This window comes from Silurus meridionalis, chromosome 7 (assembly GCF_014805685.1).
Source record: "Silurus meridionalis isolate SWU-2019-XX chromosome 7, ASM1480568v1, whole genome shotgun sequence".
Taxonomy (NCBI): Eukaryota; Metazoa; Chordata; class Actinopteri; order Siluriformes; family Siluridae; genus Silurus; species Silurus meridionalis.
The window spans coordinates 18,482,355-18,494,499 of record NC_060890.1 but is presented as its reverse complement, the minus strand read 5'-3'; the positions used below and the strand labels follow the sequence as shown (position 1 = coordinate 18,494,499).

The window sequence follows — 12,145 nt, the reverse complement described above, 5'->3', positions numbered from 1 at the left end:
TAGTGCTTGCAACTTATTTATTGCATCCTGTGGGACGTTGGTTCTAAAGCACACCAGTGTTGAGCCGGGTGTCTCATGAATCTTAAATCTTGTCTTAGAAAGACATCTTTCTTAAGTGAAAGCTTTTATTTATGACATAAATAATTACTGTAAAGAATTTTTTGTTGTGCATCCTATATATCTTCTAATTAGGAAGTGTGGGTCAGTGTCTATGGAGCAGATACCTGGGGCTTGAACCCCTGACTTTCCCATTGGTAACCAAGAAACATAACTGTTAAACTAATCTAAATAATAAAGTTGGACATCTCTAATTGATGCTAGAAAAATTTGACACTACACTAATAACTACTATACACTTTACACAAACGCCATTGCACTCTTTATTAGCATAGTCAACAGGCAAACAAGTATACATTCAGCAAGTGTTTAATGTCACCAAATTGCACCACCGAACACCAAAACAGATCTATTCTCCCAGTGGCCATTGGACCTTCACAATGCTCATTTATTTACTTTCAGTAAAGCTTTTGTTTTCAGTGGTTCCAGTATCATTGAATCAGGATTACACCCTGAATGTGGTGCTTGTTGTTCACAGGACACTTTGCATTAGGAGCAATGTAGGGAAGTCAGGTCCCCTGTATGCTTGATTTTGAAATGATAAGTATTTTTCGATGTATTTCTTTAAGTCTCAAACTCCATAACAGTCCTTTTAAGCCTCTCAGTCTTGTCTTCGACTGTCCTTGCTGTTAACATTAAATTCAGTGTTAATTTAGTGATAATTTGGTATTTTTCTCATTTCTTGTAGATGTTAAAATATATTAGAATTCTTGTCTGCAGTGGTAACTGAAATAATAGTGTGAAAGGTTACCACACAGAGTATGCATGTACCGATGGCATGAGGATCTCAATAGGGCTATTTTTTAAATAATAGTGATGATAATAATTTTTATTTATTTTTATTTTATTTTATTTTTTGCAGAGCATTTTTGCCCAGTTCCAGTACAGCAGTGAGAAGGTGCTGCCCTCGGATGCCCTGCGTAGTGCTCTGGCTAAGACCTTTCAGGATGAGCAGCGCTTTCAGTTGGGCATCATGGACGACGCTGCTGAGTGCTTTGTAAGACCCGTTATCCTGCATCTCTCATTCATTCTCAGTCTTGATAATCTTTTCGTTATGGTCTCACTCTTGCCATGCCTTCTTCTTTTTTTTTTTTTTTTTTACATTTCCTGTGTCTCTCTTCCTCATTTCTGTTGTTATTGATCTGATACTGATCTTGTTCTTTTTGTGTGTATATTGTATAAACATACATTGGTTTGAGGAACATGAGCAAAAGCAGGTGGATTGACAGTGTAGGCAAACAGAGGTAGTTAATAATGTTTTCTCAGTGCTAGAGATGCCTTTGCATTATTTCATGACAGTGGCACTGACAAACAAACTGTTTTGGTTTATAGCACCTTCATTTTATTTTTATCTCAAGCATTCATGCTTCATGTATTAGTCAATATTTGCATTGATTGGTTCACTACTGTATTTTAGTGCGTAGTGTGTATGCGAAGAGTCATGCAACAAGCTGTATTCATACCATTGCCCACCTCTTATCCCAAACCTGAATATTCAGCCTGTACCTGATTAAGGAATGAGGGTTCTGTTTATGGCCTTAAAGGACACAAAACATCAATACTGATAATTGAGAAACATGGCTGAGATCATTCACAGACTTAGCAGTTGAAGCTCAGTTGCTGAAGAAACCTCTGATCAGCTCTATCTTAAACAGCTATTTATATGCAGCTGATTCTTTATGTGTCAGGACTTTGTACACTCAACATGTGAGAATTTTTTTTTCTCTTGGCCACAAAAGACGACGTCATAGGAGTGTTATTTAGTTCAATTAGCAGCTCTCTGGGAGCTCTGTGGCATGGTGCTGTTTTAGGCTTCGCCTCAGTATTTTTAACAGAAGAGCTGTTAAATCTGGTTGCTACTGTGAATTTGGACTTGATATGAGTCGCTCGTTTATGAGGCGAAGACAGGCTTTGGGCCAAGCGGGTAATCATCTCACCCTATACTATACTCATATAGCACTGCCTCATCGTGAGTAGAAGAAATGCAGGCCACACATCAGCAGCACTCATTATGACTTTAGTCAAGTTACAGGCATTACACATCTGCAATGCTGCGTAGGACAAAACCCAGATTAATGTCTAAGCAGGAAATGACACGCACTTTTATTACTGATAGTTGGAGTGTTTACTCACTTCTTAAACGTTGTCTAGATGTAGCCGTGTACTATTTGTTGAAGGTTTCTCTCACTGTTTCTCCCTTTTTTCCTTTTGTCTTCCATTTCTTCCACTTACGCTTTATCTCTGTCTTCCCCGTTGTGTATCCCTGCGTCAGGAAGTAGCAGCGTGATCGATTGATTTTAAATTTCTTCAGCCAGGGATTCAAAAACGCCTCTTATGAAATATAGATGTGTTCTCTTCTCTTGATCAGATTAACATGAAGTGATTGCTGACAGTAAAAAATGAATAAACTAAACAGACCGGGCCAGCTTCCTCGACACACGCAGATACCTCGCTTTCACAGCAGCAAGGCCCTAGTGCAAAATATCCTAAACAACTCGGACAGTTCAGGCGAATGGAAAGCGCACACATACACACACGCACAGCTTTACACACCGAGAGAGGTAAAAATTATTATTTTTTTCTCTGGATAGGAGAACCTGCTCATGCGTATCCACTTCCACATTTCCGATGAGACTAAAGAGGACATCTGCACAGCCAAACACTGCATCCCACACCAGAAGTTTGCTATGACACTATTTGAACAGGTCAGTTATATGACTATGATCTTTCGCTATGATATTTTCTATTGACTCCAGAATTATTGGCACCTTTTAATAAAATCTGAATAAATAAATAGTGAAAATGATTTTCCCTAATAAGTCTTTGTAAAGTGTAAAGTTTGTTTTCTGCAAAAACTCTGGTTTAAAAATGTTATAGCTCTAACAAGCAATGAACTGTAAACGTTGCGTTATTTATTTAATTAATTCATTAATATAATTAATTAATTGAAAGCCAACCGTTTTTTGCTTGAAAAATATTATGTTAAACACTCAAATCTCTCTCTATCTTTTCCTTCAAATCTTAAATGACCCAGATCATCCAGAATTTATTTTCTGCATATGCTGATCAGATTTTTATCATATTGTTTATGAACAAGGTTCCAGAGTGCACATCATAACTGCAAAATAGTTTGCAGAAAAGGCTACTTGTTACTTCTAGGTTAAATGTTCCACAGGTGAAATTTCTTTATACTGTTATTCAGGAATCTTTCAGTAACAACATAACAACAAACATATTGATAAGAATTTTGAAGATGATCATGAAAACACTAGTATCTGTTAAATTTAAAGCTACTCGTCCTGGTATTGTTGCACCTATTAAAAGAAGGCGTAAGACATTTTGTGAATCTCTTGTGTTTTTGTGTAACTTTTTTTTCATACAATAAATTTTGCTTGTTCATTTGCCAATAATTTAAAGTCAATTGTATATGATTCCATATTTCCTCCATATAGAATTGTAGCAGTGGTCATTTCTCTACTATACTGTAAATCTGTAAAAAAACAAAAAAACAAAAAACTGTACTGTAAAGAGTGTGTCATGTTTGTGTGTGATGGTATGTATATATGTTTGTATGTATGTATGTATATATGTTTCATTAATGATTTCATTTCTGTCTTCCAGTGTGTGTGTAACAGTTGTGGAGCTACTTCAGACCCTCTCCCCTTCATTCAGATGGTGCATTACATCTCCACCACATCTCTCTGGTAAGTGGAGAACTATGCCACACACACACACACACACACACACACACACACACACACACACACACACACACACACACACCCCATGTATTTTTGAATGAGCCACACTTCAATGTTACAGCTTCAGTTCAGCTGAGTGGGACTGGCAGCTATGCTGTAGAATTGATAGCAGAAGTGTGTGAAAGGAGAAAGGGAGGATGGAGGAAGTGAAGCCCATACCCCAGTTTCACTCCCAGCATGCCTGTGAAGCTGAAATGGGGCTCTATATCACACGTTATTAGCTGTCATTGCAAATATCACACCCGTGAGAGCCATTCCGTAGAGCGATGTAAAGGAAGTCTTGGCTTGAAGGGATTCCTTCTCAGTCGTGCACACTTACCTACATAATCACTTTACCTACATAATCACTCACTCGTACACACTTTCTCTCTCACACACACACACACACACACACACACACACACACACACACACACACACACACTCTTTCATTTACACTACTTTTACTGTCTACTCAGTAAAATTACTTTTCTGCTCTGTTAGATCATAAAAGTCTTCATTTGTCTAGAAATACATACAACTAGAAATCATTTCAATTCTTTTTTAAACACTAAATTACTGATACTGAAACGAATATCCCACGTTTTGGGATAGCACCATTAACATCTGAATAGCACCAGGAGCATCATGGGACTTGATTTTTCTGCATTCTTTCCATTGTAGTCACATGTGGCACTCAGTTTATTCTTTATAATCTGTTAGTGACTTGATTTTAAAGATTGAGCCGTTTAATTACTTGCTCAGATTGAGCATGGCTTCTGTAAATCAGCAATCAATTGTACTTGGAAGTCACAGTAGCCCAAACTTAAACATAAAAAAATGCAATAGTATCCAAGTACTATGATTTATTATGGCTATAATGTCCAATTTGATCACAAGACTAAATCTACTCAGTTTTTGTGAAAAGACTCTAATGTTACTCTCAGCACACTAATCTTTTTATAGAGTGATATTAATGAGTTAAACACTGATTGATATCTAATAAATTATCAGGAGCTCAAAAACCTTTTTTTCAATCACTACAAAAAAATAATTTGCACAAATAAGGCCACGGGTATTGTAGCAAGTTAGTCAGGAAATGTTCCTATCCTTATTCCTCACAAAATGTTCTGCTTGCTTTTACACTGTTTGTTCCTGCTAAGTAGATACCACCAAGCGGCAATAGCGGTTCTAGCTTGAATGATGCCCTGGGTGAACCACGCCTCGACCCAATTGATTAGTTTTAGCTTTCGAAATCTTGTTTATGCTTCAGCTACCGTCACTGAATGAGTGAGGCATATTCTCAGAGCAGTCCACGAATTTGGATACATTTCTGAGAGCTTCCTTTCATGTGTAAATAATCGCTCTAAATGCATTTATTGTACAATTAAATACACGTCATTGTGCACACTTTATTAAAATTTCAGAACCAAGAACCATACACATTTTTGGCTAATTGTAGACAAAAGATACACACAACATCTATATCCTTATAATATATGTCTTTTAAATGAGCCTTTTAAGCTACACTAAAGATTCCGCTTACTGAGACTAGTTAGGCTGTAATTGTTTTGTTGCTACACACATTATAATAAACTACATACTGTAAATTATAATGTTATGCAAGATAAAATAAATACTGTAGCCCTATGCATAAAAGCCTAGCAGGCAACACATCTGTGATATACATTTATTAGCCGATTTCATTAAATGCATTAGCCTTAACTATTCTCATAATGAGATGAATGATAGAGCTGCATACACACCTTTACTTTGGCACGTTTATCCCCTACCTCGTTCCTCTTTTTTTCTGAATTGGGCTCCTGAGGGTTTAAACCTTTTTTTTGTCATCCATAATTTGGATGTAGCTCTCCTAACTGATGTAAAGTCACTTCAGGTCTTGTCAGTTCCCCTACTGGAAACCCTGAAAGCCAATGTGACATCAACCAAGGCGACGCCTCTCCTTTCTGAGTGTACAAGTGAGGAATTTCTCTAGGTGGTGGGTGTACACTCTGAGTCCTGACCAAGGTTCATTGACCGGGACTTGATATAATAAGTGACGTGACCATGCAAATGAGCGGCTAAAAAAATATTTCGCATATTCCTAAATCCGCCACTACTAAGCGTCAATCAAAACAAGTTTAAAACAGAGTTCAGGCTCTACCATGATTGGTGGCTTGCTGTGTGATTGACCAGTTAAGTTTTTATCCACTCAAATAAAAAGAAACGACTGATTACTCGAAATGTGGTTGAGTAAAAAGTAAGATATTTGTAAGTAAGATATTTGTAAGTAAGATATTTGACATGAAATGTAGTGAAGTTAAAGTAAAAGTCTCCCCAAACAGAAATACTTGAGTAAACTACGGATACGTGAAAAATCTACTTAAATACAGTAATAAATTACATTTACTTTGTTACTGTCCACCACTGATTACCATTAATCAGCATTAACATTTTGCTAATTAAGTAATATTGTCAATATACAAGCATTCATATGAGCCTATATGCCCCAAAATGTATGTACTTTTATTGTACTTCTCAGTCATACTACTGGCTAATCTACTTTTTAGCCATATGTTTATTTTCTCCCAGATTGTTACCACAACATTTTAGAACCAATCATGCACCATAGTTTACATGTGTTGGGGTGAAAGACTCTTTCCAGAAGAGGAGAAGTTATAACAACAGCAATTGGACGCTAAAGATGGAATGCTCAAACCTTTGGAATCTTATGGTCAGGTGTCCATTAACATTTGTCCATATAGTGTAAATGTCTGATGCAAGATTAGTATTTGTTGCAAAGAATGTCCCATATCACACATATAAGGTGTTCAAGTGACTGTAGGAGCCCATGTATTTGTATTTGTCAGAATTTGGAAGATTTGTGTGCAATATTTTTTTGCCAGTTACAGCTGCTGAGGGGGAATTCATTCGGATGTTTCTGTGACATCTGTACACTATGATAAGATAGAACTTTACTGATCCCAAACTAAATTCTTTTGCCAGAGACTGCTTCAGATTACAAGAAAAATACATGTAAATGAAATATAAATGAAAAATAAATTAAATATTCTATATTTACAAAAAATATTTAAAAAATGCAAAAAAGTAATGCACCTATTATATTAAATTATTATAATATAGTACATTATATATTAAAGTACATTGTAATTATTGTGAAATTTTTATTAATGCATATAATGGCACAGTGATACTGTCAGAGTTCATTGTGTCAGCTCTGCTCCCTACTGAACAGGGAGGAGTTATAGAGTTTGATAGCCAATTTGATGGTCCCAGTCTTTTGCTGAATGTGCTCCAGTAGGACTCAGGTGTCGCGTGTAATGGGTGTGACGCATTATCAAGGATACTAAGAAATTTTCTTTAGCATTCTTTTTTCAGACACTTAAACCAGAGACTTCAGGTCCACTCCCATGAACAAGCTTGCATCCCTAATAAGCTGTTTTGAGTCTGTTGGCATTAGCTGTCTTCACCAGCACACTACAGCTTAGAAGATGACGCTGGCTATTAAAGAACCACTGACCAGACATAACATTATGACATTATAACATTATGACTGGTGAGTGAATAATAGGAACGAATAACACTGATTGTCTCTTCATCATGGCACCTACTAGTGGGTAGGATATATTCTACAGCTAATGAATATTTTGCCCTCAAAGTTGATGTGTTAGAAGCAGGAAAAATGGGCAAGCGTATTGATTTAAGTAAATCTGACACGGGTCAAATTGTGATGGCTAGACGACTGGGTCAGAGCATCTCCAAAACTGCAGCTCTTGTGGCATGTTTCTGGTCTGCAGTGGTCAGTATCTATCAAAAGTGGTCCAAGGAAGGAACCCTGATGAACCGGCGACAGGCTCATTATGCATGTAGGGAGTGAAGGCTAGCCAACAGATGAGATACTGTGTTTTAAATTGCTAAAGAAGTTAAATCTGTTAATGCTTGACGGGTCAGGACTGTTTTGGCAGCAAAAAGGAGACCAACACAATATTAGACCAGTGGTCATAATGTTATGCCTGATCGGTGGCCATAATGTTGTGCCTGGTCGGTGTAAATTAAAGGACTTGAGTCTCCTGAGGAAGTACAGGCGACTCTGACCTTTCTTATCTTGAGTCCCTTGAGAGTATTTACATTATTTATGATGATGATGATTATCCTCTTGAAGTGCCTGACTGTCTTTATCAAATCCTATATCATGTCAGAAAGAGACTACAAGCTTTTTGTGTACTGTCAATATAAATGTAGTCGTGACTGAGGACTGTCCCTTGTGTATTCTGGATGTGTCCTCGTTCCTTCTACTACGTAACCTTTTAATGCCATGTGTTAGAAATGACAGGGTGCAATTGGAATGCAGATCAGGCACTGAAATCAGTCTTCATTTGTCCAGGTGGATTGCAGTGTCTTCTATGATTTGTGACAGAGGTCAAAAGTTTCAATCAAATAAAAAGCAGTAAACGATCTATGAACACGGGTTATGAAAGACATTTTTTTTAGAAGCAGCATGCTATGACCTCCATAGTAGACGTGAGGGCAGCAGCAAAATCGATTTCATTTAGTCCACCAAGCTTGGCGAGCACGAGGGGTAGCACGATGTCTGCTGAGCTTTTTGTGTGACTTGCTGCATGCTCATAAGCATCCCAGTTCACACGCATACCCCTTACATCTCTCCGACATCCCTCTTTTCCCTGTTTCTGTCCCACCACACACACACACACACACACACACACACACACACACACTGCAGTAGAGTGTGTGGCTGTCTGCATCACACTGTAGCAGTAAAAGTACAGAGTGTTCCTGCGTGCTTAGTGCACGTTCCCTATCACCCTGCCTGTGGTTTTCACAGAACAGGCTCAGATCTCTTTTTCCTACACACACACACACACACACACACACACACACACACACACACACATTCACAAACAGACACCAAAAATGATCTTTTGTGTACAAAGGCAAAAATGCTTATAATAATTGGCCTAATTGTAATATAAATCATTCTCATAAGAAGTTTCAATTCTTATATCATATAAATAAAAATTTCACATCCCTGAAAATGAAACTAAATGTTGCTCTTTTTAATCTAATGGCTCTCAGATTCTTGTTGATTTTGACTTACAAGTGTAAAATGACACAAATTCTGATTCTCAAAAGCTTTTGTATGAAAAATAAAATGATTTGAAATGTAATTCTTGTAATTCTTTCTTTTGCATGGATATTAATCTATCTACAGATCTACAGTTCTCTCCAAAAATATTTGAACAGCAACGCTAATTCTGTTTTTTTTGTTTGTTTGTTTTGCTATATAATGAAGACATTTAGTGTGAAATCATAACAATGAATATGAGATGATAGGTCTGACTTTCAGAATTCATTTGTGAATCTTTACCTCCAGATGTGTTAACAATATTATTTGTTATGGCAAAAAAAAGGGGGGGGCTGGAAAATTAGTTGTCATCTTGTTGTATGGCTTCTGTATGTATTTGAATGGTGAATTGCGATATGTTATTCTCTGTGGAGGTTGTTGGTGTTGTTTTAGGGGGTTTGTTCCCAGCTCTCACAATATAAATGTCCAATGTTTTCGTTTTTCTTGGCTGACCCGTTTGATGTCTGTTTGTTAGTACAGCTTCTTCTTCTTCTTCTTGTTTATCTTCTTTCAGCTTCTCCCATTAGGGGTCGTCACAGCGGATCATCCGTCTCCATACCCCCCTGTCCTCTACATCTGCCTCTTTCAAACCAATTACCTGCATGTCTTCCCTCACCACATCCATAAACCTCCTCCTTGGCCTTCCTCTTTTCCTCCCTATTGGCAGCTCTATACTCAGCATTCTTCTACTGATATACCCAATGTCCCTCCTCTGCACATGTCCAAACCATCTCAATCGGTCATCCCTCACCTTGTCTCCAAAACGTCCCACATGTGCAGTCCCTCTAATAAAATAGTGTCTAATCCTGTCCATCCTCATCACTCCCAACGAAAACCTCAACATCTTCAGCTCTGCTACCTCCAGCTCTGCCTGCTGTCTTTTAGTCAATGCCACTGTCTCTAAACCCTACAACATCGCAGGTCTCACCACAGTCCTATAAACTTTCCCTTTCACTCTCGCAGATACCCTTCTATCACAAATCACTCCTGCCACTCTTCTCCACCCACTCCAATTCAATTCAATTCAATTCATTTTTATTTGTATAGCGCTTTTAACAATGAACATTGTCTCAAAGCAGCTTTACACAGAAAATGTGGTGATTAAACATAAATATGTTCTTTGTAAGTATGTTTGTCCCTGATGAGCAACTGTGGCAAGGAAAAACTCCCCGAGATGGCATAAGGAAGAAACCTTGAGAGGAACCAGACCCAAGAGGGAACCCATCCTCATCTGGGTTGCACCAAATGTCCATTTGAAGCAGATATACAATGTTGTGGGGTACAGTGATGATGATCAGAAGCAAACTGCACTCCCGAGTCAGTGCTGCAGACCACCGACACCAACTACAGTCCAATCCGTCCTCAAAGCACCCGTTCTACTCCGGAATTAAGAGACTGTCCCGAGCTGCACAGAAGTGTGAAGATCCAAGGAGGGGAGAGGGGCAGGAACAGTGGTCACTGGAGCCTCAGGAGCATGTTTAACTCGACCGAAAGAGAGAGAGAGAGAGAGAGAGAGAGAGAGAGAGAGAGAGGGTGACGGGAAGAGAAGGATATGGATTATTAAGTGTAACTATTGGTTCACTCCACCCTGCCTGCACACTTTTCTTCACTTCTCTAACACACTCTACATTACTATGCACTGTTAAACCCAGGTACCTGAACTCCTCCACCTTCTCCACCTCTTCTTCCTGCAACCGCACCACTACACTGCCCTCTCTCTCATTCACAAACATGTACTCTATCTTACACCTACTGACTTTCATTCCCCTTTCTCTTCAGCGTGTACCTTCACCTCTCCAGGCTCTTCTCAACCTGCTCCCTATTCTCACTATAAATCACATATCATCTGCAAATAACAAAGTTAATGGAGACTCCTGTCTGACCTTGTCCATTAACCTGTCTATCACCACTGCAAACAAAAAAGGGCTCAGAGCCAATCCTTGATGCAGTCCAACCTCCATTATGAACCAGTCTGTTGTTCCTACTGCATACTTCACTGCTGTCACACTGTCCTCATACATGTCCTGCACCACCCTCACATACTTCTCTGACACATCTGACTTCCTCATACAATACCACAACTCTTCTCTTGGCACTCTGTCGTACACTTTCTCTAAATCCACAAACACACAATGCAACTTCTTCTGACCTTCTCTATACTTCTCTATCCACATTCTCAAAGCAAATAATGCATCTGTGGTGTTTTTCCTTGGAATGATACCATACTGTTGCTCACAAATGCTCAACCACTTCTCTCAGCCTGGCTTCCACTACTCTTTCCCATAACTTCATGGTGTGACTGATCAACTTTATTCCCCTGTAGTTACTGCAGGTCTGCACATCTCCCTTATTTTTAAAAACTGGTACCAGCACACTCATTCTCCATTCCTTAGACATCCTTTCACCTTTCAAAATCTTGTTAATCAATATAGTTAAAAAACTCCACTGCCATCTCTCCTAAACATCTCCACGCTTCTACTGGTATGTCATCTGGTCCTACCGACTTTCCACTCATGCTCTTAATTGCTGCTCTCACTTTGTATCCACTCCACTTTTTGCTTCACCATCTCCACATCATCCAACCTCTCTCTCTCTCTCTCGCTCTCTCTCTCGCTCTCTAATTTTCCTCATTCATCAGCTGCTCAAAATGCTCCCTCCACTATCACATCATATTAATATATTAATGCAAAATAATTTCAAATTTTGTTACCTAATGAATGTATCCAGGCTAAACATACACTATATAGAACACAAACAGAGAAAAGATGATGATGATCAGGTGATCTGGAATGTTTCTGTTCTCAGTCATGTTTAAATCACTGACTCCTTCTGTCTCATCCAGGTTAGCCCCATACTTTTTGTTGCCCTCTGCCTTGCTTGTTGTTAGCTTCGTAAACTAGTCTACATCTGTGGTGCGTGAGAGCCAGGAAATTATACACCAGTGGCAGGTTGAAAAAGCCGCACAATGACAGGAAATAGGTTAATGGAAGAAAAAACATTGATCATTTCACCAAATAGATTTAAACTAAAGTAACCAGTCTGTTTTGTAGAAAGTACAGATATTTGTATAAAATTGTAATGAGTGAAAGTAAAATGTTGTCCAAAAAATAAATAGTGAATTAAA

At 38.4% G+C, this 12,145-nt stretch overlaps 1 protein-coding gene across 7 annotated transcripts in view; it reads left to right on the top strand.

Moving 5' to 3' along the window:
- The window catches only part of usp54b (ubiquitin specific peptidase 54b), a 123,601-nt gene that overhangs the window by 85,883 nt on the left and 25,573 nt on the right, over positions 1 to 12,145 (top strand). For all 7 annotated transcript variants that reach the window (XM_046854333.1, XM_046854329.1, XM_046854328.1 and 4 more), the window contains 3 exons: positions 980 to 1,114; positions 2,709 to 2,822; positions 3,739 to 3,821. In XM_046854333.1, coding sequence (XP_046710289.1) covers positions 980 to 1,114; positions 2,709 to 2,822; positions 3,739 to 3,821 — 332 coding nt within the window. The remainder of the gene's footprint in view (positions 1 to 979; positions 1,115 to 2,708; positions 2,823 to 3,738; positions 3,822 to 12,145) is intronic.